At 35.2% G+C, this 20,253-nt stretch overlaps 3 protein-coding genes across 5 annotated transcripts; 1 reads left to right on the forward strand and 2 right to left on the reverse strand.

Annotated features, from left to right (window-relative positions):
- Positions 1-924: 924 nt before the first annotated feature.
- Positions 925-19,685, forward strand: LOC116769102 (microtubule-associated protein futsch). Of its 2 annotated transcripts, none has more exons than XM_032660105.2 (17): positions 925-2,240; positions 4,901-5,106; positions 5,464-5,531; positions 5,736-5,958; positions 6,753-6,935; positions 15,007-15,132; positions 16,003-16,146; positions 16,379-16,486; positions 16,558-16,796; positions 16,972-17,188; positions 17,281-17,363; positions 17,432-17,923; positions 17,987-18,389; positions 18,462-18,564; positions 18,638-19,189; positions 19,290-19,408; positions 19,533-19,685. In XM_032660105.2, the coding sequence occupies exons 1-17, from the start codon at positions 1,405-1,407 to the stop codon at positions 19,661-19,663; spliced, it is 4,233 nt and encodes a 1,410-aa protein (XP_032515996.2). In that variant the 5' UTR covers positions 925-1,404; the 3' UTR covers positions 19,664-19,685. The 2 variants fall into 2 exon arrangements, with proteins under 2 accessions (XP_032515996.2, XP_032515997.2); XM_032660106.2 differs by having other exon boundaries at positions 17,293-17,363.
- LOC116769103 (uncharacterized) lies at positions 8,458-12,951 on the reverse strand. 2 transcript variants are annotated; one of them, XM_032660109.2, is made up of 11 exons: positions 12,808-12,951; positions 12,624-12,691; positions 12,441-12,547; positions 12,282-12,360; positions 12,131-12,199; positions 11,571-12,028; positions 10,816-10,958; positions 10,385-10,508; positions 10,145-10,309; positions 9,851-9,931; positions 8,458-9,158 (listed from the first exon to the last, which is right to left on the reverse strand). In XM_032660109.2, exons 6-11 carry the CDS (start codon positions 11,607-11,609, stop codon positions 8,772-8,774), a joined length of 939 nt encoding a protein of 312 aa, XP_032516000.2. In that variant the 5' UTR covers positions 11,610-12,028; positions 12,131-12,199; positions 12,282-12,360; positions 12,441-12,547; positions 12,624-12,691; positions 12,808-12,951; the 3' UTR covers positions 8,458-8,771. The 2 variants fall into 2 exon arrangements, with proteins under 2 accessions (XP_032516000.2, XP_032515999.2); XM_032660108.2 differs by having other exon boundaries at positions 9,851-9,946; positions 12,808-12,947.
- Positions 13,103-14,828, reverse strand: LOC133320324 (uncharacterized). Its single transcript, XM_061528361.1, has 6 exons — positions 14,664-14,828; positions 14,349-14,425; positions 14,054-14,280; positions 13,723-13,801; positions 13,574-13,642; positions 13,103-13,452 (listed from the first exon to the last, which is right to left on the reverse strand). The coding sequence occupies exons 2-6, from the start codon at positions 14,400-14,402 to the stop codon at positions 13,120-13,122; spliced, it is 762 nt and encodes a 253-aa protein (XP_061384345.1). The 5' UTR covers positions 14,403-14,425; positions 14,664-14,828; the 3' UTR covers positions 13,103-13,119.
- Positions 19,686-20,253: the final 568 nt, after the last annotated feature.

A 20,253-nucleotide genomic window follows, 5' to 3' on the forward strand; every position in this document is an offset into this window, starting at 1 on the left:
ATTGAAAAATTTGTGTGGTGGCCAGTATTACTTTATAAAGAAATGCCGTTATATATAGAAAAACCTACTTGATAAAGATAAAGATAAAGATATTAAATTAGAAAATAACATCTTAACGCGACTTATATAATACTTTTTCTCATAATCAGAAGAAGCCATCTCTCAAAGCGTACATTATCCTTATAACATAATATATGTCGTGAATATTTATATATGAGGGGTTTATTAAAATTTTGTAAACTGGCAAGTGTTTTCGGTAAGGAAAACCAGGTCGACGTTGATAGTACAAAATAAAATTACAAAATGGTAGCCTATATAACTAACGCTTTTCCCTGTTTATTAGTTAAATAATATTGTTTTCTCTTCCCGTCTTCCCATGCTACTCTTACCACTCACCTTACCACTTAAACATTTTAATGAATTGAATCACTGAAAGACTGATAATTACAGTACTAATAATTTAATATGGCATCTTAGACTAGAAGATACCGTAGGGCAATTACTTACTTACAATTATTCGTCCCTTTCCTGACATTTGTATAATCTATGGATATTTTAATGTTGCTTTTCATTCATATTATATTTGCAATATCATAAAGCCCTTCTTGCTACAGCATGCCACATACAAAATAAAGTAAGATATTTATTTTTTTCTATATAAATAATTTCGTCGGTTCGTTCGCTCTCCGTGTAGCACAGGAGACAGTCGTTCAAAACGTTAATTTATTCCGTTAAAAAATATAGGTTAATGGCATCAGAGTTTATAATGTGAAGAAAGTGTAACAAAGATATAGTAGGTGATTATAAAGAAACCTTTTGACGGTTCTCATACAGCCGATAGTTCCTTAACGCGGTGAAAAACATTTTGGTTATAAATATGCATCGGTCGGAACCGTGAAAGTCCGGCTCAGTCCGACCGCCCGCCTTGGGAGCTGCGCCCGCGCACTTGGGCGGTAGATTTACTTGGAAACATTAACCCCGTCGTTTGATTTAATCTGCATAAGATCGTAGTTATCGTTAATTTATAATAATCATTAATTTCGATGTTGTTGTATATAAACCGCGCCGTCGACATGTTAATGTGAACCGATATCAAATATAGTGTAGTGTTTGTTTAGTTATTTGTGTAGCGCCAGATAATATACGTGTCTAGGAATAAATTGATGGCTAACGTTATCGACATCATTTAACGTTTTAATGGAATAAATTGAATAGTTATATTGCTAGTATTAAGAACATTTTGTGTTTGTTAGGAAGTTATTATAAAAGGCTGGTGTTTCTTCAAACAATTACATATGCATTCCAATAGCATTCTCGACATCTGCCCCACATTAAGTTGTGCTCGTGCGCTTATTTTCATTCAAAAATAGCCCACGTACAGGCCGACATCCGCAATTTTCGGACATGACGTCATCGAAAGAAAGTAATGACGTCATCGTTAATTTAGAAGAAGACAAATCGGTAACTCCCAGCCGGAAGGAGCAGAAAGAGCTATCTGAACTGCCACCAATCGGTACTTCTCTTCATAAAAGACGTAGAGGTGAACCACCAGCAACATTGTCGGTCAAGAACCCACAAACACCATCAGATGCTGAGGGCTCTTCGCCATGCACAGCAGGACCTACTCCAGAAGATACCTGGACTACACCAGATGGCGATACCACAGATCCTGAAGCTTTGTGTGAAAGCATGCTTCAAAGATTAAAAGATAAAGATGATCCTCTATCCAAACGAGGTAAAGATTTAGCATCCAGGACGAAAGATACATTAGAGAGCTTAGACCAGTTGGAAAAACTACTCGAACTTTTAGACCAGTTCGTCAGCCTGAAGGAGCAAAACGCTCGTCTCCTGAAACGTCTCCGAGATGTCAATCATTTAAAACGTCTCCATAGTGCTCATAAAAGAATAGATCAAGAAAATGAAAAATTAAAAGATGAAACCAAAGAATTGGAGCTCATAAACGAAGCTCTAGACGCAGAGCTGGAATGTGAATATGGACAAGCTATTTTTGACTCCATGGTATCTGGTGGTAGGAGTATGAAGAGAACTGGTTCTAAGTGGAAAGGCCACACTAGATTTGGTGGTTCGTTGTTAAGAAAACAAAGATCTAGGTCGGCTGGTGGCGATGAAAGTGACGTGTGTCCTGGTACTCCGCTGAGGAGGAGATCTGACGGAATCTTCTGCAAAGAGGTGGACAAATCTAAAGTCTCGAACTGGACTCGAGTTAAAGCAGCGTTCAAGTATGTTGATTTTTAAACTATTTGTTTAAAAGTTCTCGAATTTCACTCAACACTGAGCTGATTTTGTTTAATTTAAATGAATTTTCTATTGAAATATATATGAATTAAAGTACTAACACTTAGGGTGCAAAGTTTTTTTTTGAATGTATCTCATTTGCACATAAGTGAACTAATGTATTCATTGGTAGATTTATTTGTTTGCATCCGTTCACCGCCTCTAAACAGATTTGTTTTGTTTTTCTTTAAGAGATAACAAATAAAAATTTATATTTTACATACAAAAAATACGTAAAAGGCTTAGCAACCGCCAATTATATATCACAATAGTAGGCAGACAATAAAACTATCACAACAATATAAAAGCGACTATAACATCGATTTAATCAAACTTGAATTTACAAGTAGAAAGATCCGCGAGCAATTCTTAGTAGCCAAAATAAAGAACATTTAAAACGAAATAAATGTTGCGGAGTAATAAAATGCGATGTTTCATTTCCTGTAGTGCTTATATCGTGTAGTCGTCTTAATGACAACAATGCAATAAGAGGAAATAGCTGTTCGTGGTTCATCAATTTATGCACACAAGAGAATTTTAAAAGTTTGGCTCATGGATTTATCTTGTTACTTGGCACGCTGACGTTCATTATAGAACAACTAAAACATATACAACGTAAATTCCAATGTTTTCGGAAACTTAACAAGAAATTATCATATTTACAACGTTCCTTCTTGCAATGTTAGAAAATATTGGTTAGGATTATCGTAAGAAAACGTCTTAGATGTCTCTCCGTCCCGACGTCACGTTACATGTATAGAATGCTTAACTCACCTAACCGAGTCATGACGGGGTTTCAGTGAGTTGCAGGTTTAAATCCCACTGATGTCGATGAATTTCCAATCCTATATTTTCTAATTTAATCGATTCTCATGTTGGATAAACGGCTTTGACATCTTAAAAAAAGCTTGTTACGACAGCAACCGATTAAGAAATTCTTCTCCTTGTGGATAGTTTGTTATCGGGATGAATCATTTCAAAGATTTGAGACAGAAAAAGAATTCTACTTGGAAACACAAACGCGGTAACTATACCAAGTTATATTTAGAAGGTTCATAATTAAAATAAAAATAACATACCTATATAATAAATACCGAAGACGGAAGACGTTCTTAATAGAAAGTTTATTAGTTTAAAGTCACATTTATAGCTTTAATATGAAAATAACAAAATTAGTTTAAACATTTCATAACAAAGGCCGAGCTAAAATTAGTTTGTAATTAATGTGGTCATTTTCAGTAGTTATGCGCTTGTGTGTGAAGGTCGCTTAAACAAATACACATTGTGTTTTCAAGTTTAAAATGGACAAATATACATATATATTCATCATCAGCCTATCGGAGCCCACTGCTGAGCAAATGCCTCTTCTCACATGGAGAAGGTTAGGGCATTAATCACCACGCTTGCTCAAGACGGGTTGGCGATTTCAAACTTATAATTTGAAAATTATTAGTCCAGCTTTCCTCACGATGTTTTTCTTCACCGTCTGTCAGTGGTATCTATATACTCTTAGGAAGTACATATAAGGCGGGCCTTAATCTTCAGGCTATCACGACTTTACAAAAAAGTATATTTATAACATTAAAAGTATATATGTATCAAGTCTTATCAAGTAGGTCTAATAATAATGAGATCTAAGACTTTCGCGAGTTTTAATTTAAATGAAACTTATATTTTTCGGATTACTTCGCGTATTTTATTATGTTTAAAAACTACATACTGCCGACGTTTCGGTAACTCTGCAGCAACCGTGATCACGGACAGACGAGATGTGACACATAGTATGGTCATCCGTGATCACGGACAGACGAGATGTGACACATAGTATGGTCATCACGTGTGGCACATCTCGTCTGCCCGTGAATATAATTAAAAAAAAGGTGTAGTAATCCAAAAAATATTAATTTCATTTAGGTTGAATTGTAATAATAAAAATGGGAGATTTTTTTTTTTAATAGTATATTACAACTATGACATACGGAGAAATTAAAAGCTATCTTAGAAAATGTAAATAATTTTAAGAGATTTAAATGTTTAACGTGTTCGCATTAAAGTATGTCAAATATACAACCAACAACTTATTTCATTCTATTTCGTTGAAGCTTTTACCTGTATGTATTTTTTTGACGAATTTAGATGATTTCTAACTATAAAATATATTAAATTAAATGCTCGACATCGGTAACATTAAGAATGTCATCGCCAAAATATAATAATTTAGAAACCCAAACCAAAAGGGTTTCAAAAATCGGTTGCAGTTAATGTTATGCCGGTTACAATGTCCCAAGAACTTACATCAAACTCCAAAACCCGTTAAGACTTCAAATAATAACAAATAAGTGACATGATTGTGGTATTAATTATATTAAAAAAAAACAGCGAAATAAAAAGCTTAACTAAATGATATTTTCAAACTCAATACAAAAAAAAATTGATAAATATTTATGCTATACGGTCTTCACATTATAATTATTCCGATATTAGACTGTTTAAAATAAAAATGAAGACGAATTCATTCCCAATAAATGTAAAGTGCCACATAGTTTAACTCAAAATGGATGCTTTCTGTGACGCTTAATGATTAACAGTATCTTAATGTACACAGATGGGAGAAGGCACAATGGCCAGCTTCGACGCTAGGGGGAGCAGCTGCAGTTGCAGCTGGGGCTATGGTCGGTGCTGTGGCCCTCGCCGGCTCCACTCCTGGCACTCTGCCAAACCCTGATCCGAGGGACTCCGCGAGTTTGACACCTGGAAGCGCCATATCACTCACCCCGAACTCCTCCTGCGAAGAACTGAGGATGGAATCAGGTGAATTGGAATTCATTCACTTGGTCGCGGACTTATATGACGTACTGGTCGTAATGTCTACATTCTTAGATAGAATTAACCAAAATGTATGAAATTTGTTTCGATTATAGTCACATATCAAATATACACGGAAGGCTGTTGACGCCACGTGTTTATGAAGCTGATTCTGTTACACAAACTTATCGAAAGCATTGTTCACTTAAGACACGATGTTCTTCAGACTGAAAACTGATTTAACAATTGTGAATAGCTTGAAACGTAAAATAGTTTTAGTTCATATTATAAATAACTTTTATGTCGCACTAACAAATAACTGCCGCGTCTATATCACACAATTATTCCAATTTAATCTCACAGGAACTTGTCGGCGAAGTGGTGTGAGGAGTGACGATCAAGACAATATTTATTTACAAGCTCCGATGCAGGTGATTTACTTAAAGACATACACACCGATAAAACATTATCCTATGAGAAATTTTATTCTATAAGATTTTAATCTATAATAACCTATAAGAAACTTCTATAGACTCAACTTAAACTGTTTACAACAATAAATAGATATTGCTTATCACGAAATATTGCGACAATGCCCAAGAGACATGGAAATAAATTGATTCCATTTGATCCAGGACGACAGTTCAACATCGCCGTCTCCAAACAAGCTCCACAAGAGTCCTTGGGTTAAGATGAGAGACATTATACAGACGCATAGAGAATCTGTAAAGAAGAAGACCAGAGGACCCAAGGGTTCTCCAGACGTGGTGCCCGCGAGAAGACGGTCTTTCAGTGACGGTGCTGACAGCGACGCGCCTCCAGCTTTGACCCTGACCATACCTTCGTCTGAAGAACTAGGTATGAATAAAATTAATTTTACTCCATTTAAATAATATTTAATAGTAACATATAAAATCGTATTGTTATTGTACGCTAAGTAGTTTATTCAATAAATTTTAGATCAATTATTATAATGAAAAAATTATAACTTATATATTACGTAGTATTTCTACATGAAAACTTTTACACAGTCCGATAATTAGTGAAGGTATCTTAATAACATTTATTACTTCACAGAAGAAATAAGTAACTTATTGCTTCTATAAAGTAAAGAAAAATATTGAAGGAAGAAATTTATATATTAGCATCAACATAAATAAGACTTCATCTCATTGATTCTTCCCTACACCATCATTAAGTATTAAATGATGTATACAAGCGTAAATGGTCCAATAGTTGGGACTATAAATTTCCTTTTAGTGTACACTTAAAAATTATAAAACTATAAATTTCAAGTATCATTACAACATATTATCTCATCTCATCTCATCTCATCTCATCTCATCTTATCTCATCTCATCTCATCCCAGTTACATGTTTTTATTATATCAATGTCTGTACAAGGCTGTTAGTGCTTTAATACGATCTACAAACATTCAAATTGCAAATTGTTTATCGGTCATCAAAGCTGGCTCTTATTCAACTGCCGAAGTGGAGCAGCTCGGCCTCCAAAATCTAAATAAATCTCATTAATACCCCACTAATAAATTCAAATACGTAACTATAATAATCGTCTAATATCACGATAAGCGAGGTTCTATACATCTGGTTCAATCGATAACGATTTTTATGATAATTATTGTCACGTACAGAATCCGAGGGTTCTCATCCGGTTCTTCGTAAACAACGTTCCCTGGAGTTGGGAGCTCGACCTCCACAGCACAGAACGCCTAGGGATTCCAAGTGGACGAGGGTCAAGCGAGCTTTTCTCACATCAGCCTCTGCTTCCGTACCCTCAAGTCCTAATAGACATTCTGCCTTCTTCACTGACGGAGGTGAGTAGTGAGTAGTAGACTTAGTCAAACATAAATAATGAAATTTACATTTAAATTCCATACGATTTCCTGCAGCGTTTATAATATAAAACAATATATGTGTAACGATCTAAACGAAATATATTAACACACGTGTTAAAAGGACTTACAATGTAGCTACAAACTGAAACAGTTCAGTACAAAGCTGCAAGGGAATCGAAAATAACTGATATTATACACAACACATAGCTTGGTAATGAGATACTTCGCTAGCTGACGATGACGTGGTCTTTGATTGCTTAGCGTTACTAGTGCCCACTAAACCCTGTGAGTAACGCTACCGAAATACGAACACTTACACAATATTATTATGATATTAACAGATGATAGGATCCCAGTCTGGGATTGATAAACAAATGTATAATGCGTTGCGGCTACGACCTTGATCAGGGACTGGTGTGTGACGGAAACATACTTCTTAGGCTAATTAGATATCCGAGAAAACCAGGTTTAGTTTAAAACACAGAATAAACCTAGCAGACGGAGAAATGTAAAAACAAAGCTAGAAAAAAAATTAAACAATCAGTTAAATAAAGATACAGTTGCAGATTGCTTATGTTTTCAGAATTAGAGATGGTGGTAGCAAATATCTGTAGTATATGTAATCACTCTCATAGTAATATCGTATAAAACCTCTGAATAACCACACGTATGCTGTGTTCACTGTTTTCTGTTTAAATATTAATATCCTGACCGTTGCGTAGTATCCGTTCCATTAATAATAGATTTAACATAAATAGCAAGTTAATGTAACCACAATTTGATTTGGTTCAAGCTACAATGTGTCAGTGTTGAGGGTGATTCAGAAATGGGCGTGATTCGACAATTACTGGTGATGAAAGCATCGTCGACCACACTGGCGTTTGATTAAAGATGGCTTATTAATAATAACCATAAGATCCGTTTACTACCTAATACTAACACTATTCAAGTGTTTAAGTTGTACTCCTTAGAAAACGTATAGATAATTTCATACAAAAATGTATCAACTTTTTCAATATTTAATCGATAAAATCGTAGTCGTCTACATCCTTATTCCTTAATCACAAACATTAATTTGTTAACTCACACGCACGCAATAAATTTCATACACCAATGTAATTGGTAAACAATTGCAACAATAACATAATAAAACTAATACCTTTATCAAATAATCTCAAATCTATTTTCTCATTTCAACCATCCTATAAGGTGAACGTCCTACGTCGTCTCTCATCTCTGACAGTTGGCCGGGAGCCAGCTTCAGATGGACCTGCTTTTTAGGTTTTTAGGTTTAACACCAACATATTTTGAGTTCGTCTTGAATAAATAAGGTAAAGGACGACTTGCGTGTACCTACATCATAACAATAGGTTTATATTGACTGTAAGACTTCCTATAAACGATCAAATATTGGTAGCACGTTTTTACGTTTCAGATACAAATAAAAACATACATCTTTTTAAACATTTACTCGTAATAATGTAAATAAAATAAACATCAATTTAAGACAGAAATTTATTAAATCGACAGCCACTTTGATATCAAAAGAATAAACCGAATCTTTGAAATACATTAACGGCCCCGCTTCGAACATATTTATAATTAGCATAACAGATATAGCAATGTAAACACAACTGGACGTTATCATCTTTATAGTAAACGTAAATGTTTCACAAGTGACCTCTTTCATATTAAATTATTATTAGATTTGGTGTTTAACGTATGGAGAGTAATTAAAGATTTAAAGATCAAATCGATGCTGTAAGCCACACAAGAAGTTTAGTAAAGAAACAAACTAATCCAACAAAAAATTCTTTAGACCACGTTCGTGTCCTCAGACTTAAGATTAACAAATTGTTTTTTTATTTCTTCCCTCTGTTCTTCTTCACCTCGTAGCATTTTCCTCAACAGGTCTTGCATTTCAGTGGCTCTCGTACCGTTAACATTATCTTTCTTGTTTGAAACATCCAATATCGTTGCATTGTTGTCACTGATAAAGTTATCGACGTCCTGGAGACTGCCACCGAAAGCACATTTCCCGATTTCTTTGACGAGTTCCGAAGCCTCATCCTCTATAGTTTTAATGACTTCAATGAGGCAGGCTTCATGCATCGCTCCATGGGCCATTAGTTTTGTCAAATCGACAACTCCATCTATTAATTTGCCACTGATCTCCATCATAGTTGACTTTATAAGTGGTGACTGTTAAAACATACACATATATACGTTAGTTTAGTGAAATAAATTTAAAAATATCAGACATCGGATATCTGAAATCCGAATGGTGTCAAAAGTTGTAAAATGAAATCGGGTTTTCATGTTTTGAGACTTGTTACCGTTCCGCGTATAAATTTCCATGGAAAGTTTCGTGTAAATATTCGACTAATAAATATTAAATGGTGGTCTGATACGTTTTATTTTAGGAATCAATCTAGATCCAACACCGCTATCGGCTGTAACAACTACGGCACTGTGAACCTAAATATACAAATTAATACATATGTACATCTGTTTATTTTCATAACTTATTGATAAGGAACGGCCAACATCACAGTTCACTTGTCGACCAGCCGCTCATTGTTAGTAATTTTTCTTCTCAATTTTCAAACAACTTGCTCTTTATTTCTTATTCTTACGTGGTCTGGTTAAAATCAAACTAGAAAAATTAAACTATGACGCTCTTAATCTACCTGAAATATTTTATAGTCTATAGGAAACAACATGATAACGCTCGAGCTATTTATACGAAGTACCTCGTGGTTCTGATCGTGAAATAAACGTCCAATATGTTTTTAAACCGAAACAAACGACGATCAAACAGTATTTGAGAAATATAAAGGAATTACTCATATAATCCTCTCACAGACAGATGTGTCATCTCAAGCAAATCTCACCTTCGATATGACGCATTTTATGACCTTCTTCAAAGAGTCGTGGTCATGTCCGCAGACTTTTAGAAGCCTATAAATCTCTTTCTTTTGTTCGAGTAACTGAAAATTTTCATTTCATTGCTCTTATAGTTAAAAACATTTCCATCTATTTTAAACCTAACGATTCAATTAAATAGTTGTTTATCTGCGTGGGAAATTTTATTGGTTAGTCTGGGACAGTGAGAATAGCCAACGATTATATCATTATAATAAGATTATTTTTTATTTTGATTATAATATATATGTGATATACATTACCGGTTTAATGCCTTGTCCTATCATGTTCTTCAAATGCCCAACTTTACGGACAGCCTGGCCAGGGTCCTGCCCTATCAATGCGTACCCACACACCACCATCTGGTGGAGCGCCTTCTCCGCCAAACCTGATGTCTCATTCTGCTTCTTTGACAGACATGACTCCACCTTTAACGGTTTGCAAAAATTAATTTCAATTCCACTTATAACCTCAATTTTCTGCCCCTTTCTTACGATTGCTACCTGGTTTTCTCCATTGACCTTCATCATATCCAAAGCTTCTTGTATATGAGCCAGTTTGTCCTGGATGTGCTGCGTACCATTTTGCAGCAGTAATTTTATCTTTGTGAGCACCATATCCATGGACCTTTACGAAAACCAACTTTCATTCGGTATATACGATATTTTATATAGTTGTTTAACATTTAATCAACATTTGATGCTTAAATTAAAATTCAAGTACGAAATACAGAACGAAAAACTTATTTTGACCTTGCTTTAAAGCAATTAAATCGCTATATTCAGTTTATTGCAGCTTTAAGTCCTTTTCGTGGCAATGGACATATTTTCTATTCGATATTTCGATAGCTTTTTAATTTTTGATTTGTTATTATTGACGGTAAAATTAAATATCTTAGCCGTTTCTTGTGTAGGCTATTATGAACTTTTCACACCTTTCAAGGTCAACCTGAAACTTCCTCTCGAGACTCTGAAGCAGGTCTTCACCAAGTTTGTGAGTTATTTCATCTTCAATAACTTCATCAACCGCTTCCTCTCCTGCTTTAAGACCATTCGCGGCTCGAACAGCAAAAAATATCTTAAATGACCGCAAATAAATAGTTTTATTGATAGACCACCAACACCCCTGAGCTTCTACATTGTACTGGTTTCTCAACAATAGTGTTATTATAAAGAGATGTTTGTATGACATCTTAGTCAGCACCTTGTTAACTTCTGTAGTTTTAGAGGAAATGACATCTGAAGTCTTTAAATCAAAAATTTGTCATTTTTCCGTATTTGGGGCATAGGATCTGCAAAATTGGATGTTGGCCGAACAGGAAATGTTCAAACACTTGTAAGAAGCCAATATAAGAATGTTAAATAAACATCAGCTAGAAGCTATGGGATCTTGATTAGTTTATTAATACATAATTCTGCATAATATTAAGAAAGCAATTTTATTTCAAATATCAAAAGAAATATTAAAACTACACTTGTAATATGTCACATCTTGTGAGCAGAATAAAACTAACTCATTAAATAATTTAACATTTATAACTGTCATTACAATACAATAACATTTTATAAAGATATTAAAATAGTTGATGAAAATTTTTAAATAAAATATCGTAATATAAATATCAAATTAAACATAACACGACTCGGACAACACTACGAACTACAACTAGAATTCAAGAAATGTACTCGCCAATATAAAAGAAACATAAAGCGGATTCTTGTAGCTCATGGCGTCGCTAAATTTCTCAATAAGCTAAAAATAAACGCGACCAAAATACTCCGACTACGATATCATAAGATAGAGAATTGTAAACGATATAAAAAAAATTTATAGCCATCCGACTTTACATGATTTCTGAACGGAAATAAATTCTTTGCTCGCTTTTTTTTAGTATTAGTCGATGTTTCGAAACGCGTCGTAAATGTTTAACAGTTCAAGCATTCATTATATACTTGTGTGGTTTGATATGTTTCGCAATCGAAACAACTACTCTCATAAATAGAAATCAAAAAACAAATCTCGTTTTCTTATTTTTTTGGACTTGTTTCATCAATATAACAAATAGTTCCGCTTTAGTTTCCGCGCTATTTTATCCTGCTGCATTTTCTCTTGCACCTGCATGACCCCCTCCTGTGATCACCAGAATCCTGGACATAACATTAAGCCTCTACACAATACTGAACAAAATAATAACACAATGATATCTACCATCGAATCAACTTCAAAAACTACCATTTTCTATGACTTACGATACTTTCAGAACAACAGATTGATCGACATAAGTCCTCTTTGTCAATCTTTTCCAGAATCGAATACATCTGTTAAAAGGATTTTTTAACGTCTTAATCCGAGGAAGACTTATATATTTAACTGTATGTATGAGAGTACGATGAATACAACCTTCAGTTTAGTCTGATAGAGAACGGTTTTCAGTGCACGGAACACGAAATCTATAGCTCTCGCAGTGTTTCTCGCCAGTCTGAAATGTAATATGAGGAAGTTTTTTTAGACCTGGCCTATTTTATGTGTGTGTATTTAACTTAAGGTCATCCGACTCACCTAGTCCATAGGAAATAAACGTCGCAAAGAGAGCACTTTGTGCCTTGTCCTGCAGGATCTGTTTCACTATAATCACAGTAGTTACTCGGGTCGCCGAGGGGCATACACTGCAATATATAAAAAAAATAAGAATTTCTTCATTTAAGTGTACGTAAATATTGGAATATAATAAACGAGTATTACCAGAACAAAAACAGCTACTACAGCGAAAATCGATGCCTTCACTATTGATAACAATGAAAAGACACCCTCTGAAAAAACAGAACTAATGAAGTATACGGTAATCATCGTTCTGAGCCTTCAATGCACCTGCATGAGCTAATGTCATATGTTATTAAATAGCAAAACGCTTCAGAAACGAATTTACTTTGACGAGAGCAAACGGCGATGGAATCCATCTTCATTAATTTCACAAACTTTACATTGCCAATAAATGACTTCTTCTTAAACGTAAGAAAAAACACGAAAAAATCTATTATGTAAATATACAAAAATTTTATACAACTTAACTTTATGAATTTAACTACAATTAGAAAAGGTTTGTCAATATTGACATTAAGACTTGATGAAACATTTGTATTGTAAAGAGGATACATGTTATCAGGTTATTTATCACCCTCTGTACTTGATTAGTGGGATGTCGAAATAAGGAAAGATATATGAAAATTTAAATCTATTTTTATTTGTCTTTATCTTTGACGCGCGGACAGTGTCTCATACACACTTTGCCCTTCTCGACGCACTTCGAGCAATTTTTCGAAGACGAGAGGGATTCTCTTGATTCAGAAACAGGCTTCTGGTTGTCCGTGGGTAGCTTCGCTGCTATGTCGTGAGCTCCTGTGCTGGAGCGCAGTTCTATCTTCTTCAATTCATCTTCAGACTTTTTTCGGAAAGATATTGAAGATGGTTTTATATTTAATAAATCCTTGTTGACTCTCAACGAATCTTTTCTCACAGCTGTAGAATTTGTAAAGTTGATGTTTTCGGCGGAGTCCAATTTTAAAGATGTCAGCTGGAACAGATTAAGTTATCACACTTCACGTTAATAACGTCACGGCTTTGAGCAAGTTTATATTAAGATTGTAATATTAGACCCGGTTGTATTTGTTAATGGATTGCATACACAACATTACCCGTGACTGTCTCTGACACGCCACACCGCAGTTTACTATTTGTTCCAAGTGCGTCAACATATCCGTCGCCTACAACAGAAGAATCGACTCTTAAATAAATCGCACGCAGAATATTGTCAATCTGACTTTAAGCTCAAGCTGTGTCTCACCATGGTCACAAATTCACAGTAGTAAGAGGACATCAGATCTATTAATTGAGAATATAAATTTCTAACGGGACTGCAAATGCTGTGAATGAAGGCGAGAAAAATTCATATTGGTTAGATTTGCACACAAAACATATGGATATAGAAGTAACATATTATTTGAAACAGAATTTGAATTGAATCGAAATTAATAAACATACTGATTTAGGAATTCCAGGAAGTTTGTATTATTAATAAATGACGTATCACCGCAGTTAAATCTACACAGACGACGGGATTTTTTTTTCAAACTATTATTCAATGATCACTAAAGACAGCGGAATATTAGTATTACATGAGAATTTTCTCTAAAACCGAGCACGGGCAAGTATCGCAGACGCAAGCGCTGGGACCTGGACTGTCCCGGTCTAGTAGAGTGGACTCCTGGAACACGCCCTGCCTTAACCCGCTTAGACCACTGATGCCACTATACTCGCTCTGTCTGCAGGACAACCTGCAGTCCCCCGACCAGATCTGCTGTATAACTGACGCTGTCGCAGTGAACTCATCGTTGTGATTTACCTGTAACCATATATTGTAAGCAGGACTTACGTGATAATAATTATGTGTATTAATGCTTAGTATCTTACATAACAGTAAACGAGGAGAGCTAGCAAGATGGAGACGTAAATGTTTACAAACATTTGTTCGTAGCCCTCGGGACAGCCTGCAAGGTGCATTATTTTAAATAAAATAAACCTTTGCACACAAAATATGATTAAATCATTTCAACACACGTTTTGTAATTAAGTTTAATCCAAAAAAAATGTTTGTTGCATACATAAAGTATCGCCACAATGAATGTGTATGATCTACACTGAAATTCTAAGGTTTGTTTTATACATCGAGGAGTGTTGGATCTGCTCGTCGGACTTTTCCTTACTAGAAACAACTATAATACTTACATATTTTAATATCTCAATTTGTTACATTTCAAATTTTGAAACTATGTCGAAGAATTATAATATATATATATAAAGTTATAATAATTTTATTTGAATACTTTTGTCTGGGTTACATATTTACAAGAAATTTGACAACACTTATGTCATTCTAACCAAACACAATAGTCTAAGGTATTGTGTTTATTAGGGACCGAAATTAAACCTATTTACGTATGCCAAAATCAACAAGTAGGTAAAATATCAATATCCAATTGTACTTCATATATTTAAGATACATTATTGGGGTTCCTTTAGTCGTTCTTGTATATAATAATCATTATTCTAATTTAAAATGTTTTTACAGACACAGAGGGTGTGAGCAGCGGTTGTGAAGCGAGTGGTTTTAAAGATGAAATAGCAAGAGATTACGCTGCACTTCAAACGCGTCTGGGGAGAGAGTTTTCTGACAGACGAGGCAAATTATATGCAGGTATATAAATGTGTATACATATATATATATCATGAAATACTATAGTAGGTGACGATTATGGGCGGGCATTCTATCTCATTGTTAAGAAAATGATTGCTAGACTAATTGATTCCAGCTCTTCAAGAAGGTCTTTTAAAATCATTACTTATTTATAATTAATAAACTTTCATTAATATATTAGAAAAAGAATTTCTACCTACAAAATATTACATTAAATTAAAAAAAAAGAGAATAAATTTCATGACACTATTTGCTTTTCCATGAAATTATTAGTTTGAGGTTTTAACAATAAAGTACATATTATTACCAAAAACTAGTTTCGTTATAAATATAGGAATAGAATGTCTGTATTATTTGTTATCTGTTCAATTTATTATTGTTATTTCGTACAACTTGACATAATAATGTCTGAGGATTTTGAAAGTATATATTTAAATGAAACTATGATTTTCGAATGAGTTACGCTTTACGTTCATTCAGGTGTTTTTTTACTTGTTACCCGACGTTTCCATTACTTTACAACAACCGTGACGACGGACAGACGAAATAACTTGACGTATCGAAGATTAAGAAAAACATTAGTATTATAATGTTGATAATGTTTACATTTATTAAATTTGTGTTGTTTTAGATTTACTAGGAAAGTTCCTAATTGTGACTTCAGACGAAGCTGTAAAATTTTATTACATTCCTAAATTAATCCTCGATCGTGTCTCCTCCATTCTATACGACACTTTCAGAATATGCTGTGCACGTCTTTGCACAGATGAAGACTATATTTAAAACAACCAACCAACCAATAATCTTGATTGCAGACATAAAACAAATACTGTAAATAATTGGAAATAACTAAGTTGTTTTGTCAATCAGCGATCAGGCCAGTTGCGACAGAAGAACAGCTATCTGCTGACTTCAGGAAGAAGTTGGCAGAATGGCAGCGAATGAAGGGAGTAAGACAACCACCGCCAGTTCCCGCCAGACAGGATCTCAGCGAGGACTTCCTAAAAAAATGGGGTAATTTTTTACTTTATTAGTTAAAAGACAACTTATTATTAATGAATAAAAGTCTTAAAAATTGTCAGATACCCATAAAAATTAATTTGAATACGTGAAACGACTGATCGTGTGTGACTTGCGAAGCTTCTTTGTTATAATTTGTCTAACATTCAATAATTCAACGCCAATACCGCTTAAAATACACGTTCCTAGATTACCTCATTCCTTAGTTACATTTACTTTTATATAGACGAATGGAAGCGCATGAAAGAAACGAATTCAGTACCCGCTTGGAAAGAAGAAGAGAAACCGGATGAAGTACTAGTACAAACTTCTACAGGATTATTCAAATTTCATGGTATGAACCTTTTGTTAGTGATTGGTCAATTGGCATAAAACTCAACATTTAATGTTATATATTGTTGCTAGGAATATCCCGTTCTTTCACTCGAAAATTGCATGAATGGGAGAAATCTCGTGGTATCGCCCCTGAAGCTTCAACATCCGCCCTTCTCCGTGCTGCCCGCGCCAAAGTCACGCTACCAGCTCTGACTCGCACACAGTCTGACGGCAGTGTGGCTCCTTCTAACTCTGGCAGAGTACATGCATCTAGTCTTAGCGTAAATGATGTAGATGACTTCGACTCGGAATATGAGAGAGATCATTCTGTAAGTGTTTTTCTGAGTAAGTGATGTAAGGTTGATTGTATTAAAGACACATGTAACATTTTTTATAAATTGATTCGGACGAAATAAATGTAACCCCAAAATAGGGACCCTTAATCTGTCGAGCATTATAAATTCTATTTCTAAGGGTAACTAACTAAACGTGACCAATATTCAGTTGCATTGCACCGACTACGACAACACGCCTGCTCGGGAGGCTGTACTAGTAGAAGTGGAGGCTGAGGAGATCTGCACAGCCGCGCCTCTCGTAGCAGTTTCACCAAGACATACGCCTCAGAAGCCTATTTATACATACGGACGAGCGGAGGCAAGACATCTCTGTGAGACCAGTTCTGCCGTGACGGGAACTGCTGTCTTGCAGTCTAACGGTGCTGGTAAGGGATTTAAAATCAAATTATATTCTGAGAAATTCGTTTCATATTATTTTAATAAAGAAAACTATTCATCAGTTATAGAATTTTCGCAGTTGTATTTTCAGAATCCCCAAATTTGAAGCAGTCACCGTCTAAAGAATATTCCTCTATGAAAATAAAGACCTCTCGAGATCAGGTAGCGCAATGTGTTTATAATTTTTTTGTATTCGATGTTTTAAATTTTATATTATTTTTTTATTTCAGTTAATAATGCAAGAAAAATCACATAAATCCAAAATAATACGACAAGCTAGTATTGAAGAAGACGCTAAATTCATCAGAAAAACTATTGAAGAAATAGAACGAGGCAGTTCCAACCGCTACAAACAAGAATCTGTAATCACTGTCGATGAAACAAATTTACTGAAAGATGCTGCCACTCCGTCGACGAGTAGAATATGTAGCTTGAGAACCATTAAACAAGATAACTTGAAAGACTTCAAGAACGAGAAGGATAGTAACGAGGAAGCAAAGGAAGAAAGCAAACGCAAAGAAGCCGATAAGAGTAACGGTAAGAAAAAATCCAAGTCGAGAGCCAGGCTGGAAAGAGAACAGTCGAAACCATCTGAAAGTGATACAGAGCCTGAAGTAGATACAGTAACTGTTGAAATTCCTCGCAGAAGAAAAAGACCTCGTCGACCATCCGAGAAGCCCAGAACCCCTCCAGCTTCTCTACATTCAGATTCCGATGGAGAGGTAAATAAAATATTGCATATTATAACACCTTGTGAGCAATTATTTAGTCGATTATTTTTTTAGGTATTTGTCTTAAAACTAAAAACCCCGGATCAGCGAGATATATGCCCTGAAGTTATTGTAAAAACAACAAGGAAAATTTTTTCTCCCGTTGTGCGTAGCGGAGAATCGGTCCCTCGGGCTGTAATACCGGTGGATGTTGAAGATCTGGATGAAGTTAGATCACCGGGACCGTCTAAAAACAAAAGCGAGTCACGCAGTCCATCAGACCAGAAATTAAACGTAGAAACAAAAGTCAGTAGAAAATCAAAAAAACCACTTCATCTTCAGGAAGAGGAACAAAGGCCTCGGAGTCGGCCCCCACTCCCACTGTCACCACCATCCCAACGTAAACCTCCTCCGAAAGAAACTTCTCCGTCCATACGCATAATGATACAACGATACAATAAAAAAATTAATGAGGAAGGTTTGTACTCAGGTGTAGATCATATTAACAAATCGAATAAAAACAGTCATAAGTAATCAGTTAATTTTTTAGGGCCTCTCTCAGGCGCCAGCAGTGGCGCTTCTTCACCGGCTTGGCGTTCACCCAAATCTGAACGAAGACGGCCTCCTGATATGCCAATAGGTGTTAACATTAGGTAAATTTCAAAGAAAATCATAAATCAGACATTCCTTTTCATTATAACAGGTAAACGTTCGTTATTTGTTTAGAAACAACCCATTTCTAGAGAGGGAAGTTCAAAAATCAGCTAGCGCCTGTCAACTTACAAGGCGAGACCAGACATCAGCGGAGAAAAGTCTGTCTCCAACATGTCAAACACATGAAGGAGTACTGAAATCCCATAGCGCCAATACCTTACATCCCGAAAAATCTGGGAGCGAAGAAGTACCGACGAACATTGAAGACAGTCAAGAGACAATACGGAACACAACCACCAGCTCGGACACAATTGTACCAAATAAAGCTGCAAATAACGCAACCTCAGAAGGAAGTACAGAAATTGAAGTAGCCGTCTTGAGAAAACAATCGGAATCAGTACTACCCTGTATATCACGATTCGTGGCACAGAATCCCTGTTATTTTGAACGATCACTATCAACCGTCGAAACCTCCAGTCCGTCGCGAGAAGCTGAGGAATTGGTTGCTAGATTATCAGAAAGAGCCGAACGAATAAGAGTAGCGAGAGAAAGGTTTCTTTCCTCCACCAGTCCTATGAGAAGGGAAGGTACGAGTTCTGCCAGTGATTTACGGCCCGCTGATCGGTGAGTAAAAACTTTCAACATTCAACATGCTTTTAAGAGAATTGTGTCAAGAGCAGTATTTATGTCGGAGATGATAGTCATAACTAAATAAAAATTATAGCTCGAGTCGTATGAGTGAGGGGTCTAATGTGGAAAGTCAGCCGCCAGCGGAGCTTGGTCGAAGCGCCTCAACTGGTATGGTCAACGTGGAAAGAGAGACGTGGCAGAGAATTGCAGAAGGTTTGATTCATATTTAAGAAACGTTGCTCTAAGAAAAACCTTATATCTCTTGTTTACTTGTTTTAAAGTGTTTTGTTACGTATTTCTTGTTATCCAATTTGAAGTGTTACATATATATTTCCAGCTCCTCGCAGAGAGCGTCCCAAATCTCGCTTCAGTCTGTCTCGCCTGGCTGCCAAATTACGTCGTAAAGAGGAGAGCGCTGTGTCTCGGTTGTGTCGACAGAGTCTCCTCGTCCAGTTGAGGAAACAATAAACGGATTATGTAACTAAACAAAACAAAACTGTTTTATTTTATTACTTGTTTTGCCTCTTATGTTTATTTCAATTCCTGTTGCTCACGATCAGTCTATTATAATATTTTTTATTGCAACTCTGTTTGCTGTCGTCTTTGTATAACACAAATATCATCAATACCTACAATGTCCCATGTCAATAGATTACATATTTTGTTAAAAATTATATTTTAACATAGGTTACTTATTTGATAACCGAAAAAAATATCTACTCAAGTATATATTTCAAATAAAAGTAGAGAGTAGAACTATTAAAGATTGCATATATAGATCCTCATATATAATATATTACAGTATTAATATTACTGTAAAGAGAATGAGAAAAAATATAGCATTAAAAATGTTATTGTGAGGTAACTGAAGAGTTCTTCTGTTACTTTGTTTACTGCACTTGAGGTTATTACGGTTACACTTGTCTTTATGTGATTTATCCATCTAGAAAGACCAATATTTTGCATCATATTATACTACTCATTAGCATTGTCCTAGTACATACAAGTCAAGTAATTAAAAAGTATCTTATGTATAGACGTGTCGCGGTAAGCGAGGA

Source organism: Danaus plexippus, chromosome 5 (genome assembly GCF_018135715.1).
Source record: "Danaus plexippus chromosome 5, MEX_DaPlex, whole genome shotgun sequence".
NCBI classification, from domain to species: domain Eukaryota; kingdom Metazoa; phylum Arthropoda; class Insecta; order Lepidoptera; family Nymphalidae; genus Danaus; species Danaus plexippus.